The sequence below is a fragment of the Camelus ferus genome, chromosome 13 (assembly GCF_009834535.1).
Source record: "Camelus ferus isolate YT-003-E chromosome 13, BCGSAC_Cfer_1.0, whole genome shotgun sequence".
Classification (NCBI taxonomy): Eukaryota; Metazoa; Chordata; class Mammalia; order Artiodactyla; family Camelidae; genus Camelus; species Camelus ferus.
This window is the reverse complement of record NC_045708.1, coordinates 819,178-840,892: the sequence shown is the minus strand read 5'-3', so window position 1 is coordinate 840,892 and position 21,715 is coordinate 819,178. Positions and strand designations below refer to the sequence as shown.

At 62.5% G+C, this 21,715-nt stretch overlaps 1 protein-coding gene across 3 annotated transcripts in view; it reads right to left on the bottom strand.

Moving 5' to 3' along the window:
- The window catches only part of PRKCZ (protein kinase C zeta), a 93,464-nt gene that overhangs the window by 59,621 nt on the left and 12,128 nt on the right, over nucleotides 1-21,715 (bottom strand). Inside the window, exon 1 of one of the 3 annotated variants that reach the window (XM_032494967.1) lies at nucleotides 16,114-16,138. The exons of the other annotated variants lie outside the window; for them this stretch is intronic. Coding sequence (XP_032350858.1) covers nucleotides 16,114-16,123 — 10 coding nt within the window. The 5' untranslated portion in view covers nucleotides 16,124-16,138. Of the gene's footprint in view, nucleotides 1-16,113; nucleotides 16,139-21,715 lie in introns of those variants that run through there. 3 annotated transcript variants of the gene reach the window in all.

The window sequence follows — 21,715 nt, the reverse complement described above, 5'->3', positions numbered from 1 at the left end:
CACACCCGTCTGCATTGTGTCCACACCCAGGAGGGAGCAGCCACCATGAGCTCGGCCAAGGGCCGCCCACTCCTCCCCACTGGCCAGGGGTCGGGGCTCCAGCAGCAGCCCCTCGCAGGCGGGAGACCCCTGGCGGGCCCTGCAACTTCCCTTGTGCTTCTGTCACAAATGACCTGCCACGCAGCCCTCCCGCGCACCTGGGGCCGGGCCTCTGGAACAGCAGGGCTGCAGCTGGTTCTCACACTTGGAACTGAGTGTGGCCGGTGTTTCCCACACGTGTGGGAGGCAAATGAGCGTGAAGTCCGTTAGGTTTAAGATCTTGGAGCCCAGTTTTAACGTCTTGGCCGGGACGGGCCCTCAGAGCCGCCGCCCAGCCCGGTGTCTCTGCCTCCTGAGCTCAGGGGCCTGGGCGCTCAGCCCCGCCCGCCCTCCTCCCCGTGGCCCTCCCTGCCCTGCTCACCTCGAAAACCTAAAAATGATTAAATTTAAAAGCTCTCTTTGTACAAAGACAGATCAGCTACAACTCATGAATAATTCATGCTTGTTTTGCTCACGTCCAGGAACACCCACGCAAGGCTCACGTCCCAGACAAACCCTCAGCCTCCAAGTCCACTGGGCCGCGCTGTTTCATCAAAGACCCAGAGCTAAGAACACGAAGGTGGTTTTCATTCACCAGCAGATGCTCCCAGGAAGGACGGGAGCTGGGCCAGGAAGCGGCCACTCAGAGCGCCAGCGCCTATGCTCTGCTCCCAGCCGGGCACCCCTGAGGCGGGACCCCGGCTGCTGCCCCTTCTCCCAGGCTGAGCTGGTCTCCCCATGGGCCAGGCTGCCCTACGAGGCTGCCCTGTCACCCTGGCCACATCCTGCGGGAGCACGAGAGTCTGGGGGAAGCAGTGAGTCCTGCTCGCCCAGTGGTCACACTGCTGGCAGTGAGGACGGATTAACCCACTTCCTCCTGAGGACGGAGTAACTCTCACAAGCTGACAAGTACTTTCTGATACAACAGTTCCTCCTCTATACGAGTCTTTTTCCTCTTTAATGAATCATAATATAAAAAAAAGTCTGATTAAAGGTTTGGAAAACATCAAAAGAAAGTAAAAGAGAAGGAAACAGTCATCCCCTCTTCATGCCAACATCACAGACGCCTGTGGGTCCTCCCCCCGGGGGGACAAGGCCATCCAGTGCCCCTGCCTGCCGCAGTGTCCAGAGAGGGCTGAGCTCGAGTCGCGTGGCCTGGGGGCTGTCACTAACGACCGACCGGGACAACCCAGCAACACACAAACAACCCAGTTCCCAAACAGGCAAAGGTTTGAACTGACATTTCTCCAGAGAGGGTGGACTGCTGGCCGACAGACAGGAGAAGACATCTCAGCGTCACGGACTGTCAGGGATACGCGCCAGCACACAGCGAAGGCACCACCGCACACCCCGCAGAATGAGACCGAACACCACCAGCGTCGGTGAGGACGGGAGGACACGGCCCCCATGCGCTGCCGGGGCATGTAAGACGGCGCCGCTCTGGAGGGCCCTCAAAAACTACAAGTAGAATTGTCATGCGAGCCAGCAATTTCACATGCCAGTGTGTTCCCAAAAGAGCCGAGAGCGGGGCCAGAAGAGATACTTGCACAGCCACGTTCACAGCAGCCTCACTCACGAGGGCCAAGCGTGGACGCCGCCCCGGGCCCGCCAGCGGTGATCGGGTGCGGGGAACGTGTTATGTCCGCGCTCCTTCAAAAGCGGGGAAATTCTGACACAGGCGCCACGCAGAAGAGCCATGAGGACATCGTGCCGAGCGAAGTAAGTCAGCCCCAAAGGACGCAGTGTGCGACCCCACCCCTGTGAGGACCCGGAGGATTCAAAGTCCTACCAAGGCAAAGCGGGAGGGTGGGGCCCGCGGCTGGCGGGCAGGCAGTGTGTTTCACGGGGACAGAGCCTGAGTCTGGGAAGATGAGAAGGCTCTGCAGACGGCGGGGGGTGGCTGCACGGCACCGTGAGCGTGCGCTAGCTGCGGAGCTGTGCGCTTAGAAACGGTTAAAACGGTAAGGTTCGCGTTACGTGTATTTTCCCAAGATTTAAAAAACCAGCAAAACCCACTGATGGGCTGGATTCGGCTCGTGGGCTAGTTCTGTCTCTCTTATTAATGTGCACCCGCAGGAGGGCACACTCGGCAGTCTTCAGAAACGGCATTCGCAAAGTGGATTCAACAATCTGCTTGGATCATAATGTCAAGGAAAAGCAGCCTCTGCAAGGTGTGCAGAAGCCAAGCCACTGAGGCGAGCACACCAGGCAGGCCCCGTCCCAGACACCTCGGCCGGGGGCCGGGGCCCGGGGCCCAGGGCCCGGTCATGCCACGCCCGGCAAGCGAGCCACACGCCGGGAACAGGCAACGGGGCGTGGAGCTTCCCTCCTGCACGTGCAAGGCCTCCTGGGAGAAGCATCGGGGTCTCTTCAAGGCTGTCTGAGCATGGGACTCTGCCCAGTGACCGGAGCCTCCTGCCTGGAAGGTTCCAGGATGGGGGAGTGGCTGCAGGTGAGGACGTCACAGCCAGACCGTGTCCCCTGGGCTGCACGATGGACCCTGTGGGGGGTGCTGGGCTCGGGGCCCCGCACATGGAGCTCAGACCACACCCAGGTCAGCGGGGCCCCTGTGCTCAGTCACGCGCCGCCAACCACAAATGTGCAGGCAGTTTCTGCTTCCTGACTCAGAGAGGACACCTGCCACGAAGCCTGCAGGCCTCCCGGGACATGAACCTGTGGGGACCCTGTGGTTGAACCTCTGGGGGTCCCGTTCAGGGCCAAACTGTGTCCCCCCAAGTCCACCTGTTGAAGTGCTGACCCCGCACCTCAGATCAGGCCCTATTTGGAGACAGGGTCGTTGTAGACGTTTTAGGTCACAGGGAATCAGGTCACAGGGTGGCCCCTGGTCCAAAATGACTGATGGTTTCATAAAAAGGTGGGGGGATTCAGGCCCAGACACGTGCAGGAGCACACGTGTGAGTGTGAAGACCCGTTCCAAGCCCAGGAGGGGCCGGGGACCGACCCTCCTCTGCCTCAGAAGGAGCCAGCCCTGCCCACACGGGAGTCTCTAGGCTCGTGCTGGTTCAGCCGCCCTGTCTGTGGACACGATGCAGACCCTGCCAGCGCAAGGGGCCGCAGGACCAGAGGCAGACAAGCCCCCGATCCCGGATGTCTACACCACCAGCCCACGTCCTCACATTCACGTCTTCATTCCAGCATCATACAGAGCGCAGCCCCCCGGGCGCCTGTCCTGGTCACCAGGTCACCTCGTGCCCTCTGAGGCCCATCCACCCGGTCCCTGCTCCTTGGAAACACACCACCTGGACCCTCTGCACCCTCCCAGCGCCTGCAGACTGGAGACTGCTAGGGCGGGGCCGTGTCCCCAAATCCACAAGTGGGGACACAGACCCCCAGGGTGACGGCACTTGGAGGCGGGGCCTTTGGGAGGCGGCTGCGGTGAGATGAGGTCATGAGATCAGCATCCCGATAACAAGTGAAGAGACCCCAAGGAGCCCCCTCGGCCCCTGGGGGACACTGCCGGGAGGCGGCGTCTGCGGCCCGCGGCACAGGGCCTCACCAGGCACTGGCCCCGGCCCCGGGCGCCCGGCCTCCCGAGCTGCGAGGACTCCTGCTGTCTGAGCTGCCCCACCTGAGGTGCTCGTTACCGCAGCCGAGCTGGCCAAGACAGGCCCCAGTATCCCGGACCTGGCCTCCCGGCCCTCAGCCTCCCGGTGACTCTCCCACAGGTGGAAACTGGGTCTCCCATGAGGAACTGGCTGTGTCAGGCCTCCTCCCACCTGCCCCTGCCCCTGCCCCCCAGACACCCGCACACCCGTGACTCCCAGGGCCCACCCGCAGTTTTCACCAAGAAACCACGTCTCAGGAAGGCCAGGTCCACGCTGCTCAATTCTCCCCCTGCTGGGGCCGAGCCGGAAGGAAAGGCGACCCTGGCCTCACCCGGCCAGTCCGCAGCCCAAAGGTCCCTCAACAGGATGGTCAAACGCTGAGGCGGGTCAGACCACGGACCACTGATGGAGACACAGAGACACCAGCCCAGCCCCTCACCCACTGGGAGGAACCCAGCGCGGGTGCCGGCTGGGGAGTCGGTACTTCGACACCCAGCGCTGCAACGTCCAAGTAAGGGGGTGAAAACCCCGAGACGGTAACTGGGGGGTGCCCAGGATTGAGGGGTGGGTTCTGGCGTTTGGGTAACCATCTGCACCCCAGCAGACAAGCGCACCAGACGTGGCAGCTCCACCACTTCACAAGGTTTGAATGACAAACGCGTGTCTACGTTCTTTGGTGGAGCGATCGCTCTTCTGGGATTCTGCACCAAGGAACAGAGCGGCCCGGGGCGTCCACAGACGGAGGGTTTCGCAGCACCGCTCGGGGAGGCCCCTCCCCGCCCCATGGGGTCCGTCAGGAGCGAGGCTCTCGGGAGTCCCGGGACCGGCCACTGGCCGCAGGGCCTCAGACCATTAGCTAAAACGGGGAGGAATTTTAATTAACCCGGTGCCTAAGTGATTCCTTAATACCAATAAGCGTGTGAGGCTAGAGTAAAATTTTAAACGGTCTGCTCTCCAAGGAGCACCATAAAGGGAAATTTAAATTTCTTCCCTTACGTTTATTTTACTGCCTGTTTCAAATTTTCCATAGTCAACGTGCGTTGCTTTTCAGCCAGAAACACTGTTTTGAACACAAAGTGGAAAGCCCCTTCCGTCTGGTGCGGACTCCAGGTCCACTCTCAGTCACACTGTCCCTCCCAAGACGCCGAGCGAAGATGCTGCAGCCACGAAGGCTTCCCGGCGGCTGAGTGGTGCACGTGACCCGGCCCCGGGCTGGCTCGGGGCTCCTGCGGCCTGACCCAGATAACAGAGGTGACGGTCCACCCGGGCAGCGCACTGGCAGCCCACCGCTGGCCACTCCCGGGACCGGGGGAGGGACCCTTGGAAGCACTCCCGGTGGAAGGAGAGGCCGATTCACTGAGCTCGTTGAGCAAATGCTCTGGAAGGATACGCCTGAAATCAAAGCAGGCGGCCCACACCCTGGTGGGGGGGGGACACTCTGGGGGGCCTGTGTGCTGGGGAAGAGGACAAGTGGGGGCTGAGTCTTCGTCGGGGGGGACAGGTTTTGAACAGAGAACCCCAGGGGAGGGAAGGGGGAAGCAAGGCAGGTGTGGGGACGTGGGAGGGAGGTGGGGGGAGGCCGGCAGACCTCCTAGCAGGAGTGGCCTTTGCAGGGCAGGTGGGGCTGGGCAGTGAGGGGGCCGGCTTGACCTGGGGAGGGAGTGTTGGGGGGGCAGGAGAGGAGGTGAAGGGGGGTCACGGCTGAGTGAGGCTGGAATTACAGGCACCCTCAGCCTGCAGGGGTGGGGCCGTCCAGTGGGGGCGGAGCCTGGGCCGGGTGGACGAGGAGCCGCAAGTGCCCACCCTAAGGCCACACGGAGGGAAGCGACGGAGCCAGCACCTGGGGCCGTGGCACCCCACACAGAGCCGCCGCCGCCGCCCGGGGCAGGCAGAGAGAGCCGCCATTCAGCGGGGCCCTGCCCCCGCAGAACAAAGGCCGCCTTCACCGCCTGTGTCCAGGCGGCCAGCACGTGCCAGTCACCAGGCCGCCGGCCCCTCACGCCCGGCCCCGCAGCCCCACCTCGAGGCCAGACCTCCCGCCACGGGCCAGCTCCCCTGTGGCCGCGACGGGGCGGGGCCGTGCCCGGTTTTAAGTCAGAAGCTCCTCCTTAGCAGGTCGCTTCCAGCAACTGCGCCGTCCCCACACACAGGGGCAGAGAAACGGTCCCCCCGGCCATGCTGCTCCAGAAGAAAAGCCACCTCCAGCTTACTCACGCACCCTCCCCATAATAAATCTTCCTCACGACAGGACACACGCTGCTCAGCTCTCCCCTGGTAATGGCGCCAACATTTTCTGGGTGATGAGCTAAGACCAAAATAACTGCTGCAAAGATAGGGGATCATTGAAATCCCTCTGAGCAAAGGTCTACTCGGTGACACTTGAGCCACAAGAACCACGTGGCGTCTCAGGGCCCCGCCCACGGGCGCCGGCATCACGGCTCTCTGTGCGGCAGGGCCCCTTCCCGGCTGTGAGCGCCTCGGCCCACGACAAAGCCTTCACCCTGTGAGCCGCGGTGTTCCAAATCCAGCGTTTATCTCCCATCTTTCACAGAATTCTTCCTTGTTTAAAAGTGGATAAGAAGGCGAAAAAGTTCCTGAGATCTGTTGCATAACGTGGGGTGTGGTTCACACTTCTGAACTGTGCACTAAAAATAGTTAAGAAGCACCTGTCAGAATCCCCAAAATCCAGCACTGACACCGCCAGACACTGGCGAGGACGCGAAGCAACAGGAACTTCCGCCCGGTCATTGCTGGTGGGAATGCAGACAGTGCAGGCCCTGGGGAGACAGTCTGGTGATTTCTCACAAAATTAAACACAGTCTTACCACACAGTCCAGCCATCGTGCTCCCTGGTATTTATCCAAAGGCGCTGAAAACTGTCGTCCACACAAAAGCCTGCACGTGGGTGTTTAGAGCAGCTTTACTCATAACTGACAAAATTTGGGAGCAACCAAGACGCCCTTCAGTAGGTGACGTATGAACAAGCTGTGGTCCATCCAGGCAGTGGAATATTACTCAGCACCAAAGAGAAATGAGCTACCAAATCACGAAAGGGCAGGGAAGACCCTTAAACGCACGCCCCGACCACTGAAAGAAGCCAGTCTGAAAAGACTGCAGACTGAATGGCTCCAGCGATGCGGCGTTCTGGAAAAGGCAGAATTCCAGAGACAGGAGCGGAGCGGCGGCTGCCAGGGTCAGTGCTAGGGAGGGGTGGGCGGGAGGCGCACAGGGGGCTGGGGGGCGGCGAGCCTCGCCGTGTGATGCTGTAACGGGGGACACACACAGCGCACAACACCCAGAGTGGCCCCCAGGGGACGCGACAGGCTCTGGGTGACGACGCAGGGTCGCCCGCCCGCTGTGACAGACGTGCCCTCTGCTGGGAAGGGGGACAACGGGGAGCCTGGGGCGGGGCGTACGTGGGAAATCTCTGTATCTTCCTCTCGATTTTGCTGTGAGTCTAAAACTGCTCTAAAAAATACAGCCTTAATGGAAAGAATCATACAGGAGGGTTAGATGTTAACTTTTCTGCTGTGTTGCTTGGCCGCAGCCAACTGAGGAAGGTGTGCTGGGAGCGCAGTGGACGTGGGAGCCTCGCTGGCCTCAGACGCTCTGTAGGACGAGGGCCAGAACCTCAGCACAGCTTCAAAGCCTCACGTGGAGGGCACACGCCTTCAGCAGGGCCAGGGGCAGCTGCTACTTCGTGTGCCAGGCTGTATTTGTGATTTTACAAAAATCCTGGGTCGAGCCATACGCTGCGAGCATCTCCAAAAAACCACAACATGAAAGACAGTAACACAAGGTTTTTGCAACGTGTGACTGTAACAAGGACCCTGACAGCAGAATGGCCAGCGCACGATTATTGTCTCAGAGGACACCTAGGAGGAGTCACTGCACAAGAAAGGCTGAGATGCCCCGACGCCTCACAGATCCCAAGTGAGAGAAACCCACTGGGCCCCCCCCGGACTTGAAAACAGTCCTAAAAACTGACGTTACCAATAATAACGGGGAAGTTAGGATGTTCTGAATGTGCAGGAAGTAAAGATTCGCCAACCACACCACCGGGAAGACTGAGGTAACTACCGGGGAGGTTTCTCAGCAGCGCCTGCCGCTTGAGGGAAAGGCGCTCAAAGTGCCCGCAGCCAGAAAACACGGACGGGACCAGAGTCCGCCGGGCAGTCTCACAGATGAGTCTCGTGACGTGGCTCTTCCGGATTCTGTGATACTGTCAGTACTTCAATTTTTTTTTTAATTTTTAAAACCTTTTGGGGGGCAGTTTTTTGTTTGTTTGTTTTGTGGGGAGGTAATTAGGCTTATTTATTTATTCTTAAAGGAGGCGCTGGGGACTGAGCCCAGGACCTCGTGCACGCTGGGCACACGCTCTGCCACGGAGCTGCACCCGCCCCGCTGTCGGTCACACTTACCACTTCTGTTATTTCCAGCCTCGTTGTGAGGCAGAACGGGGAAGGACACACTGACTGGGCGACTCTTCATGCAACAAGAGAGTCAGCAACACACACGCCTGTTTTCACAAAAAGCAGCACATGAAGGACCGGCCAAAACATGCCTGAAATTGGGTGCATGTGGTGAGAGCACGCGGACGGGAATCTCTGCACACAGCGCTCATTTTTCCATCATGTCAGTAAGTCATACAACCAACAGCAGAAGCAAATAAGGACGGGAAGTTCCCTGGAACAGCAGGAAGTGAACCTGACGGGCTCGCACGCTGACACGCAGCCAGGGCCGCCCTCCAACTGAACCCGCGCTGGGAGCGGCGACCGACCGAGGACCAAGACCACGGGGAAACTGGCCCGCACGTGGGCGCGGACCCCCGTCCTGATGCAGCCGCTCTGAGCTCGTCTGCGTCCGCGTGGTGGCCCCAGAAGCCCCGCATGGGGAGAGGGGGCCCGGATGCAAGGGGGGGGGCCGGGGCAGCTCCGAGTCCCGCCGGGAGCTCGGACCCCACTCCCGGGAGTGACAGGCACTCACAGCCCGAAAGCCCTTCTCCACCGAGAGGAAGCTGGGCCTTGGAGAAACGGCCGCTCCAGGCAGGAACCAGCAGCCCAAGCGTCCAAGAGGCGATGGGGCCAGGAAGTGGGGAGAAGCCCGGCGCTGGTGGGAGCCGCTTCTGCAGGTTCTGAGGCCAAATGCAGAGAACCTGAGCTTCAAAATAAATACTGACAGAAAAGGGTACAGCTCGGAGGCGGAGCACGTGCTTAGCATGCGTGAGGTCCTGGGTTCACGCCCCAGTAGCTCCCCTAAGAATAAATAAATAAACCTAATTACCTCCCCCCACCAAAAAAAAAATGACAGAAATGGATTTTAATAAACTCAAGGTTTAGAAACCCCCAGTCTGCACTGGTATGACTTTTGTTAAGGCTGGAGGGAGGGGCAGCTCTCTACAGCGTAAAATGCCAACTGACGTCGGTAAAGTGAGAGACAGAACGAGAAATGGCCACAGCTCCACAACAGCACAGCGCCCACGACCTCGGAAACCATGTGTGTGACAGGGACACGCCCTGCGTTCCGTGGGTCTGGGAGGTGTCCGGGGTTGAGGCAAAACCACTGGACAGCACTGGCTCGGAGAGGCACCCTCAGATAAGAAAGGACTTTTTTTTTAATGCAGTAAACAAGAGCCTGGTTTGGCAAGAGCTGGGCTGTTCATGTGGCTGTCGCTGGCCAGCCTGGGGTCCCAGGTGAGACCCAGCACAGTCTCCCTCGGAGCCCTAGCTCCCGCGTCAGCCAGCGTGCAGCGTGACTGACAGACCGGGAAGCTGGGAGCCTGCAGCCTGGGTCTCATCTTCCCAGCAAAAAGTACACAAGATGTTGAAGAAGCTACTGATAAATTTTTGTTGGAACAAAACACCATCCAAGAAAGTACAATTCATGACATAAAAGCTAAGGGTTGCAGCAGACCCCGGGTGCCTCTCCTGACACCATCCAGCCTTCACCCTCCCATGACTCTGAGCGCACCACTCCCTGTAAGTCTGTTCCTGCCGTCCTGCCACACTGTTCCCCACAGTGCCACAGTGCCCACCCTGAGCTGGTCCAGACACACCAAGGAGCCCCTGAACACTTGGCTCCCTCCCCGTACTCCTTGCTCAGCAACAGAGGACCCCCACCCACCTGTGGAATCACAGGGAGGGGGGAGACGGCCAGCAGGAGGCTCATGGGTGCAGATAGCCCACCCGTGAAATCCGTCCTGCCTGCGGGGTCTGCCCCGACATCCCACCTCCACTTGCGGACGGAGTCCCAGAGGCCCTCGCGGGGAACTGCACGTGCAGCTAGCTCCCGACGGCACCAGGGGAGCGTCCGCCCTCTCACCGCTCTCCGCACCTGCAGAGGCTGCACGGAATGCAGGGCACTGACCACTTCCCAGTGACGCACGAGCTCAGAGCAGCCAGGTGGGAGCGCTCACACCCGGGAGAGCAGCAACGGTGGCCACCAGAGCCTCCTGCCCCTCGAGGGCGCGTGCTGAGGCCACTTCCAACCCAGACACTGAGTTAACGAAGCAAACTCACAGGCTGCCAGGTCGGGCGCAGTCACAGCCTCTGCAAGGACGCACCCCCCTCACTGGCCACAGGGAATGAAGCGCCGGCAGACCTGCTCCCGGGAAGACGCGGCGGGCCGGCTCCATCCCGTGGCCGCTCAGGGCCCCTCCCTGGACATGGCGCCAGAGCAGGGGCACATGAGTGGGAGCTGGGGGCTGCCAGTCTGCCTGTTGGTGGGACCAGAACCACCGCCAGATGCTCTGGGTCAGGCTGGCCAGGGCAGCTCCGCGGCCTCTGAGCCAGAGATGGACAGGACCGGGAGGGCCGGGCCGAGCCTGTGTTAACACGGCCGCTTCAGGGATGATGGCCGTAGGGGAGGCGCCCGCAGAGACCTGACGCCCGAAGGCGGGTGCTGCACTGCTATAAAGGTGATGGAGGCTCTGGAATTCCGCGCTCCCGCCTCCACCGTCCTCTCTCCTCTGTGCAAAAGCACCCGTGTCCCCAGAGCTGCCAGGAGAAGGGACGGAGGGAGGGCCTGTGTCCAGGCCGGGCTTGTGGGGGTCCATGCCCCACCTCAAGCTCCCCCTCCTGCCTGGCTGGGTGGAGCACCTGGTGGGGGCAGAGACCCCCGCCTCACCCCAAACGGGGTCCCACCTCGACCGCCTAGCGCCGCCCCTGATGGCCGGGCTCTGGCCCCCACTCCCCCAGGCCCCCTGGAAGAGCCCCCAGCGGGCAGAGCCGGAGCCACAGGGGCAGCAACAGCCGTACAGGACGCTGACCCTGGTGCAGGTGGGACCAGCACCTGTGGATCCAGCCCGACACGGAGAGAAAGAGACAGAGGACAGCCGCCCTCGTGCAGAAAGTTCCCCTCGTGGTGGGCTGTGTGACGTCCTTCCCAAGAGGACAGGATGAAGGGAGGGGAGGGGGACTCTGCGGGAGGACGCCAGGGGAGCAAGGCTGCACCCCGTGAGAGCAGGTGATAGCAGGTGACAGCAGGAGCCCGGCCTGGCGTGATGGGAGGGGCTGCAGCTCCGGGCTTCCTCCCCAAACCCCTGCCCCGGTCCAGCCCCAAGAAGAACCTCAGACAAACCACGTCAGGGCACGTTCCACAGACACGTGGCCGGCACTCCTGCAAAACACCCAGGTCACAAAACAAGGGAAGTCAGAGGAACTTCTCAGCCAGAGGAGCCCGAGGACACGTGACGACGGAATGTCCCGTGGGGTCCTGGGTGGGAAGAGGACATAACGGGAAAGAATGGAAATCTGAGGGAAGGGGACTGAGCTCACGGAACTGTGCCAGCGCGGGACCGTTAACGTAACGAACGTCCGGGAACTGCTGGGTCCCGTGCCGCCTTCTCCGTTTCCTGTGAAGCAGAACTGTTCTGAACACAGAGGCTGCTGAATCACACAGAGGCCAGGGCTGGGAAGCCCCTGCAGGTGCCCCAGCTCCGCCCCCCTCGGCCTCCACTCCGCCTGGGGCTCACCCACCCCTCGGCCTCCACCCCAGGTCACACGGGCCCGGCCGTCTAGGCTCACCCGCGTCACCTGGGAAGGCCTTTCCCAGCACCAGCTCTCCTGAGTCACTGGAGGGGGTGTCCAGGCAAACACAATCATTTACCTCCGTCCCCTCCAAGACCACAGTCAAAGGAAGAGAAACACTGATTAACCCACAACAGCACCAACAAGCAGGACCCTGGGAAGCGGGCGGCCACGGTCCGCAGGAGATAGGCCGGGCCGAGCCCCGCCAGGCCACGAGCTGGAGGGTCTGGGCGCAGGAGACGGGCGCCCACGGTCTCTAAGGAGGAGACCCCAGCCTCACCTGAGGCGGCGTGCAGGACAGGGGCTCGGCCAGGGGCACAGGGCACCCGGGACACTGCGCCGGGCCGTCCACGTGGGCACATGACCAAGGGCACACCTCCCAGCAAAACAAACCAAGAAAAAGACCCCGGGTGGAACCAAAGGAGGGCCCAAGGGATGCCTGAGAACAAGGACGTGAGGGCTCAAAGTGAGCGCCTCACTCCCCTGCCCACGGCCACCACCCTGCCTACCAGGGTCTGAGCGGGGCCGGTACTGCTGTGTGAGGGGGGAAACGACCTGCTCCCCCGTCCCTCGGGCGCCACTCTCTGCACGGAAGGAAGGTGACGATAGCGGGCACCCACCCGCGGTGCAACGGGCAACCGACATACGCGTGGACCTAAAGCCAAGCGCTCGGTGGCTCCCGCAACGCCTCTGGGCGACAGACAGGGCCTCGCACCACAGTTAATAACCTCAAAGAAGCGGCGTGAGCTCCCACCGCTGGCGCAAGAGCGGGACACTCTCTGACCCAGGACGGACCTTCAGGGTCACAAAGGAGCTCCTGGAAGCAGGAAAGTAAGGACAAGACAGCAACCCCAGGAGGCGGCTCGGACAAGAAAAGAAAGAGAAGGCGAGACAGAAGCAGTGGGGGACGGACAACCAGAGGGCCGGCCCACGAGGGGTCGGCGGGGGCCGCGGGGAAGGGCACGAGAAGCGAGGCGACGGGCAAAGGCGCAGCCGGGCGGGAGCCGCCGCACCGTAGCCCCGCTTCCCGCGGAGAGCTCCCAGCACGAGGGCCGGGGAGGTCCCCGTCCGGGCACGTCACCGAGGAGTTTGAGACCCTGAGACCTCCAGGGGAGTGAAAACACACAACAGTGAGGGGCCTCTGAGCAGCAACCAGGCGGGAAGCGCGTGGGCGACAGCCAGTCCCCAGGCACCGCGCGCTGTCCTAACGCGGGCTCCATACCCAGCCAGACCAGCCCGCGCGTCCCACTAGGTCTCAAAAGATGTGCCCCCCGCCCCCGTCTCACACCATCTCTGGAGGGGTCTCCACTGGACATTAAGCCAAGGGGACAGAGGGGCTGGGGATGGAGGAAGCCGGCCGAGCAGCGCGGAGGGGGAGCTCGCGGATGACGCATGCGAGGTTCCCGGACCCGCTGTGCAGGGCCTGAGGGCACCGGGAGGGCCGTGCCACCGGCGTCCAGGGAGGGCGGCCCCTGCTCCGGGAAGATTGTGGGCAAATTTGAGACAGGACTTAAGAAAACTATGGAGGAAAATCAAGACATGTACTAACCATAAGGGAAACCCGAAGTCACACAGGACAGGAAACGGACCGAGCGGCTCGCGAATACTTACGAAACCCATGAAACACAAACACTCAGTGATTACACAGCCCCCCTGGGCGCAGAGGGAGGCGAGCCGAGCAGACGCGCCCCGAGATGGAGCGGAACAAGCAACGCCCCGCGGGGAAGCACGGCTCGGGAATCTGGAAAAAAGTGCCCGGGAAGAGCCACGTTCCGCGCAGTTGAAAGCAAGCCGGTTGAAGGGTGGGAGGGAGCCTGGAGACACCTGTTCCCTCTCCTTAAACCACGTGGACTGTTCACATCTTAAAATAGAAACATAAGGAACCCATAATTCTGGACGTGAAAATGAGGAACAGGACAAAGTCCACACACCAGCATTTCCGGACCAGGACGAGCCTCACTCCATCTTCCCGACAAACCCATTTCACAGGGACGGAAACGGAGGCGCAGGCGGGGGGCATGGGGCCACGTGGACCGGGCAGCCCCGGGCCCTGGCCACAGCTCGCTCTCGGGGGCCCTTCCCACAGCCAACGTGGAGACGCTCCATTTTGCTGTAAATTAAATCTTTTTTTACTTGCCACATTTAAAAGAGGCATTTGAGAAAGCAGACTTTAGGGGGAGGATGCAGCTCAATGGTGGAGCGCGTGCCTAGCAAGCAGGAGGTCCTGGGTTCAGTCCCCAGCACCGCCATTAAATAAATAAGTAAACAAACAAACCTAATTACCCCCCAAAATAAATAAACAGAAAGATAAAACTTAAAAAAAAAGTCAACTTAAAGACAAACTGTGCTTAGAAAAAAAAAAAGGCAGACTTTAAAAAGACCAGACACACTCAAGCCACCAGATTAAACACTTAAGCACAAATTCAGGGTCCCCTCCAGCCACCAGCGTCGTGTGTACGAAGTCTTGTTCCCCCAGTCAGTGATCAGGGACTGAGATGAGCTGAGACAGCCCCCACGCCGCCAGCCATCACCACACCTTAGGAACAAGCACCCACAAAGGACGGCTCGCCAGCGAGCTGGCACCCGGGCCTCTCCCGACCTGGCCCCTCCCCTGGAGGGGGCGGGGCCCCGGCTCACGGTCTGACCCCCGGGGAGCAGAACGGGCTGGGCCCGGCGTTGGCCTCGAGACACGAACGAAAGGCAGAACGAAAAGTGAATGAGGTGGCCTGCTCTACATGCCAGGGTAACCCTAAAAATAAACCGTCACGCCCAGACACACCGGCGGGGACCTTGCGGGGCCCCTCCTGTGTGAGCGGTGATGTCCGCAGCTTCATCACAGGACAACTCAAACGCTCCGTGGGCAGTTGGTTCAGGCAGTTCATTGTGGACAATGGGGTTCCTGCCCCTCCCACAAAATAACAAGCTGTTACGGACGGACACCCTGCTCTGGGCTAGGAGCTGGGGACCCCAACGGAGCATGACACGCCACCCACCCCTGTGGAGCGGTGGCCCTAAGTGCCGCTCACCCTGCGGGAGCGGCGGGAACAGCGGGAACAGCACAAGCAAAGGCCCGGGGCAGCGGGGATTGACCAAGGTGGCCCAGCCCCTGGGCGCGAGGCGGGGAGGCGGGGAACGGGAAGGCTTTCCGCTCTCAGGATGCAGCCGAGAGGCGTGGGACCTGCAAAGAGGGTTTGTCCTCAGTGGGACTGACCGGGTGTCACCTCGGCCCTGGCTCTGCAGGGCGCGGTTCCAAGCCCTCCTCCTCTCTGCAGGACAGCCCCCAGCACAGGGTGCCAGCAAGGGAGCAACTGCTACCCATGGCTGTGGATCCTCAGTGGAGTTTGGAGCCGGACCCCAGCCGCCCGCCAACTGAGCTCCACGATGGCGAGAACTCCGTGGGCTTCGCTGTCCTGGGGAGTCAGAAGAGACCCAGCCCCCCGGCCACACTGATATCAGGGGAACAAGACGGGGGTCTGGGGTGCTCCTGAAGCTCCTGAAGCAGGGAGTTCCCGCTGGGACCGCAGACAACCCTGACGGGGGGAGTCGGTGTCCAGGGGGTGGCCGAGGGTGGCCTCCACCTGGAGTGCCCAGTCTGGACTGACCAGGGCACTCGGCTGCTCCGTGAGACCGACTGGCAGCCGTGGAAGTAACGCTGGAAGGTTACCAGGCTCTGGGCTGGGTGAACGCACACACACTCCTTACGTAACCGCCGGGGCTGGGAACGCCGAGAAGGCGGCCGGTTGGCGGCTGGCGCGTGAAGGCAGGAAGGCGGTAAAGCCGCTCAGACCTGCCCGGACGCGGACGCAGGTGCACCCTGCCGCAGCCCCACCGGCAGCATCCACACAGGATGGGGGCACGCCTCAGCCCGCCCCACTCACGGCTTCCCCGGAGCCCAGCCGAGGCCCCGAGGCCGGAAAGCCGCGGTCCCAGGGCAGTGTCTGCCCTCCAAGGGTCCCCGCGGCCCTGCACTGGCGGCGCGTGATGGCGAGGAGGAAAGAGGCCAAGCAGTTCCGAAGAAACTATGACACAGCTGATTTCTGCTCCCCGGCCAGCACACGTGCAAGCCAACACCGCCCCTCTCCCACACACCCCACCAACGGACCGCTCGTCTCCCAGTTCCAGGGTCTAAACACAGACGGGTCGCCCTGCGACCCGGGCCGGCTACAGAGCAGCCAGTGTTTCAGCGGCCCTTCTGCTCCTGGGGGAGGGGTGCACTCTGTCTGGAAGGGCCTCCTCGCCACCCCAGCACCGTGCACACGAGGGGGAGCCTGCCACCCTGCAGCCCACCCGCCTGGCTCCCCGCCAGCCTGGGGGGTGCTGTCCGCTGTTGTTTTTGTTTTTTACAAAAACACCTTGCAAAATGGACGTCAGAAAAGCACCCACATTCCCACATCCCCACATCCCCACCAGTGACATGCAGCCCCGGGCGCATCTGACTCTACCTCCAACCATCTCAGAACGGAGAACCAGCCGCTGGGGCCACGCTCATCGCCGACCTCCGAGGCCAGGGCGGAGGAGCCGGCCTGTCAGCGCTGGCTGCGCCCCCAGACTCCGATGCAACCTGTCCACGCAAAGACCGAGCCAGGACGAGGGGCCTGCGGGAGCTGAGCCGCTCTGCGGACGGAGCTCAGTGTGGGGAAACAGGTGCGGGCCGCCGCCGCCGCCAGCCAGGGGCTCCAGGCTTCCCCATCGCGGTGCTGCCGACACTCCGCTGGCAGCAACGCACACGCACGCTTGCTTGGCAACGGCACTCAGACCCTCCACGGAGAAGGCAGCAGGCAGGCCCCCAGCCAGGGTGTCAGATGGAAATGAGGCTGCTTCCTGAGCCAGGCCTCGGCCACACACGCCCCGATCTAGGGGGTACGTCCCCTCCCCACCCCCGCGTCAGCACCTCGCTCACCGGGTGTGCTCCCCTGGGGCTTGTTTCTAAAACCTGCCCCCTCAGAAACAAGAGCCCCTCAGCACTGCCCCCCTCCCCCCGACTCGGCTGGAGCTGCTCCAGCCACAACCCTGCCTGGGGCCAGCGGCCCCCGCACGCCTGTGCTCGGAGCATCCCTGCAGAGGGGAGGCTGCGGGCCAGGCCGCCAGGCCAGCCGAGATGCGGACTCGCGGCCTCGGCCGCTGACCGCACACGGCCTGTGCAGAGAAGGCACGGGCGACGGGCATTACTCACAGGCTTTCTCCTGCCTCCTCAGCTCAGGCTCTTTATGCTCTACGGAGCGGCAGGCGTGGAAGGAGGCATTCTCCTTCCTCCAATGCGCCAACGCTGCCCCTTGCTCCCCGGACCCCGACAATAGGCAGGGTGGGCTCAGATATTTAAAGGAAGGCTGGCCGGCCCGTCCCCCGCCTCTCCCATCCCTGCCTCCTCATGTCTCCAGGCCCGGGTGGTACCCGGCTCCCCTGGGAAGCTGGAGCCAGCAGCTGAGGCACCAACTAAAACACGGCCTGGATATCGAGGAGCTGACGTCACAGGACAACAAGCATCTCTGTGCTGAGACAGTCCTGAAAGGGAACGCAGGGCCATGGCTCGGCCTCCCAGAGCCTTTCAAACCCAGCGTCCGTGGGGACAGAGCCCAGCTGGCCTGGGTTCGCCAGATCAGGCTCGCCGGCCAGGACACGGGGACACAGCGGCCACCAGAGTGCGGGCGACCTCCGACCCGTGTCCACAGAGGCCAACAACAGGTCCAGCCCAAATGCTCAGAGGCCCTGAGCCCTGGGCACTGTGGCTGGAGGGGTGGGATGGAGAGAAGCTGTGGGTCAGGTCCTCGAGCTGAGCCCTGGGTCATGCGGTGGTTCTGTGTGGCTGCTGCTTGGGGGGAGGGGGCAGAAATGGGGGAACAGAGCTCCCGGGGCCACCACACACAGGGAGGTGAGTATCGAGTGACTGGCCTGGAATCGCACCTGTCCCAGCCTAAGGCTCCCCGACACATGGCCTGTGTCCTGCCGACACTGGCCAGGGCAGACCCTCAACCCCTCAAAACTCAGCATCCAGGTCTCACCGGTGGAAGGTGAGCACTGAGCCATTTCCCTCCAATTCCAAGGTCACCGGCCTGGTCCAGCTTCCACGAGCCCTGGTGCTCGTGCCAACCCTACCTGGCTGGCTCCAGGCTGGGGGCCAGGAAGGATCAGGAACTTCTCCCCACCCTCCACACCACCCCCAGCTGGCGCACATGCTGGGAAAGGCAAGTGTCCCAGCTCAAACCTCCCGCCAGGTTATAAGCAGTGTCAGGCTCACACTCATTCGTGTCCACCACAGAGTCCGGGCCAGGGCTCTGGGTTCGAGCTCCAGCTCCTTCACTAGCTATGGACTGGAGTCACTCTGGAGCTTCTCTGACCCCTGGCTGACCAGCCGGCCAGGTAGGGCATCTCGTAACACATGAAAACCATGAACACAGCACCAGACGCACCACTGGAGTGGAAGGTCCCCAAATCTCCTCCACCGGAAATAAGGCTGGCGAACGACAAGGTAGGGGTGGCTTTCCCACTGGGCTGACGAAAATCTAAATCCCAGGACTTCAAGACACGTGAACGTGGACGAGTCTGTACGAAACGTTTCTGTCTCAGCTGGTTTCCCACCATGGCAGCAGCTGAGCAGCTGCGGCCGAGCCCAGAGAGCCCAGACAGCCCAGGCATTCGCTGTCTGGTCTTCGCAGGAGAGGTGTGCCCACCCAGAGGCTGCGGACCTCTGACACCCCGGGGCCGCCGTGCCCACAGCGGGCTTCCGCGGGGAACGCAGAGTCAGCCCGAGTCAGAGAGAAGCTTCGTGTGCGAGCGGCTTTGCGTCACGGCTGTTGCCCACGGCCCATGTCTCTCCTGCAACCCGTCCCAAAACATCCAGCTCTTCAGGCCCCTAGAAAACTCAGGCTAAACTTGAAGACGGCTAATTTTTTTACTGGAAGCATATTTTAGGTGGAAAAGTAGCTTTTGTTGCAAATAATCTGAGACAAAACACAACGTGGCTGGATTTGTAAAAAAACAACACACACTTACGAGAACCAGGGAATGAGGGGCGCCAGGGACCTTGGTGGGACTCCGCAGTAATCAGCCCACGGTGCCTGCTCCATCACCCCGTCGACCACGGGCCCCCATCCACTCTGAGGACGCTGGGTGGCCTTCAGCACCTGCTGGGGCACCGACCTCCCACTTGATCGGCCAGCAGGGCCAGGGGAGGCGGCGAGCTGGGCTCCCTGGGCCCTCAGCCTGTTCCCGGGGCCCTTCTGAACTCTGTCAGTGCTCACCCGGGGCAAGCGCGGGAGACTGAGGCACAGGAAGCTGCACCCCCTGCCGGGAGCCCACCCTAGTTTCCCCAGGTGGGTGTCCACCAGAGGTGCAGCCCCGCCAAGGCCCCGCCCTGCCCAGCTCTGCCTCTGGGCAGTTGCCCAGCGTGTGTCCCGAAGCACACAGAGCTTCAGAGCCAGAGAACAGTCAGGGCAGCCGCTCTGGGCCCAACAGGTGGGCGGATGAGCGAGAGGTGGTGGGACGGAGGGGCCGCAGCCCAGGTCTGGGGGTGCTGCTAAGGCCCTGCGTGATCCCCTCCTCTCCCACAGCCCTGGCAGGGAGGCTCCTCCACTCACAACCCACCGTGGCCCCTGCAGCGCGTGGCTGTCCCTCAGCAGCCCTGACCCAGCCCGCTCCACCGTCACCACTCCTCTGAGCTTCTGGGGCTCCTGACAGGCGAGGAGCCCAGGCGGCCCACAGAGGCTGTGCAGGGGACAGAGCTACAGACAGAGCCAGTGGTCAAGCACCCTCCTGGCTACAACTCCAGACCCCACCAGACCAGAGGGGAAAGGCTGAAGAGGGTCCCAGCTTCTCACGGTCCTGGCCCAGGTACAATCTCCCACCCCTGGGGATGCTGTCCCGGACACCGTGCTTGGCCCCAGACCCCACACAAGGGCCAACCGGGCAACAAGCAGGGTCCTCTGCAGGGGAAGCCGTGCTGCCCGCCCCTCGGAATGTGGGCTGCCTTCCCCAGGGAGCAAGCTGGAGGGGGCCGGTCCTAAACCAGCCAGCCCACCAAACAACCCAGCAAACAGCCCACCAAACAGTCTAGGGACGCCCCTGTCACTCACGTGTGCAGGCAAATGACACACAGCGCACGGCTGCCGCACCTTCCAGGAAGGTGATGCCGCCCCCCGGCGGGGGACTCGCTCCAGCTGTCCGTCACCCCCCCGGGCCACAGCCCCCCAGGCTGGAGTCAGGTCCCCAGGAAAAGCGCCTACAGAGGAGGAGCCGGCAGGAGTGGCCGATGGGGGTCCGATCACATGGGTAGGAGGGTGGCCAGACATCAAGGACAGTGGCCTTTGAAGGGGCTGACAGGGCAGTGGGCCAGCAGCAACTGGGCAGCAGGGCCCCAGTGTCCGTGGGAAAATGGGCAAAGGTCTTGGCCACGCTCAGCCCTGCTGGGCCTGCCACTGCCGGAGGCCCTATGGACGTGCCTCCCAAACCCACAGCTGTCCACAAGCCCAGGTGGTGTTCCTGACCACCCGCACTGGCCGCACACGGACCACAGCCCCCAGGTGGCTCACAGGGACCCTGTGTCACGAGGGGGGCCCGCACCCCTGGCGGGCCTGGTGTGAATCTACCACCCACTGTCCGACGCGGGGCCCACCCACCTCTCAAAGCTCCGCACGGTACCCCGGCCCAAATGCTGCAAGGGCACTGGGCTCCCCGCAAATCCACACGGCCTCCGCCACAAGGCTTCATGCCAGAGGCCTGCAGAAACCCTGGGCAGAGGGCGTTTCCCGGGGACAGACCCCATCCACGCAGTGCGGGGGGGGGGGTCTCACCTGAATGCAGCCGACCGACGGTCCACATTCTCACCCCCGGAACCTGCAGGGGTTCACAGACGTGATGAAGTACGGGCCTGGAGGTCGTCCGGTTCACTGAATGACCCGAAATCCAGGGACACGTCCTCGTAAGAGGGGGAGGAAAGACAGGCAGACAGGAGGGGAGATGCCGCGGAGGATGGAGGGAGGCAGCGGCTGGAGTGGGGCGGCCGCCACCAGCAGTGACCAGAAGGGCTGGAACACGTTCTCCCCCAGAGCCTCCCACAGGCTCCACCTCCAGGCTGTTCTGAGCTCGTGGTTTTTGGTTGTGTGGCCCCAGGAACCTACCCCACCCCCAAACATGCCATGAGGCATCGGGGCGGGGTGAGGGGGTGGCCGCCTGTTGCCCAGTCCCTGCCGTCCCTCCCCAGGCCTGCCCCCTGCTGTCCGTCACAGTGACCACCCGCCCTCGGGGGCCACGGCCCAGGTCTGTGTGCCGAATGTCCCACAGGCTCCCCGAGTCCCTGGCTAGAGGGGTGGAGCACAGACCTGGAGCTTTGGCCACAGGAGACGGAGAGGAGACAGTCCAGCCAGACACCAGGCCAACCCTGGCATATGTCTTGGATGGACCTAAGACTGAAGCATAAGAGACAGCGTTTCTGCCGCTTGGGGCGGCCAGAAGGGAAGGTGTTACGAGATCTGAGCAGACAGAAATCCAACAGCAATACTTCCATGTGCGCAGAGGCTGGACGAGGTGCCTGGCGGCAGGCAGGGCAGGGAGAACCCATCCACACAAGACGGACAACGCGGATGGAGCACGCGGGTGGCAGCGGGGCCCCAGGAGGTCACGGAGCCTCTCTGTGCTGCTGCCCGCCCTCCTCTCGGCCCTGGGCTGCCTATGCACCGGCCTGGAGCCAGCAGGTGGACCTCCCTCAGACCCCGGTGCTGCCGCAACACTCCTGTGCCCAACAAACCAGCCGGCCACCACTGGCTCACCAGCCCGCAGGTCCTGCCGTGCTGAGGACGTCACTGCCAGGCCCACCAAACCTACAGGACTCTGAGTCCTCACTGTGCCCCGCGCGCCACCCCGGATGCCCTGGAAATGCACTTCCAGCTGGTGGGAAGGACCCTCCCCGGTCCCTCAGCTCCCACCGGGCCTTTGGTGACGACAGCAGGGAGCCTGGCCTCCCGCCTGACCCGACGGCACGTCCACCTCCGCCGCCTGCACGTGACAAGCAGCGTGGGGCCCCTGAGCGCTCCTCACGCAGGACCCGGAACC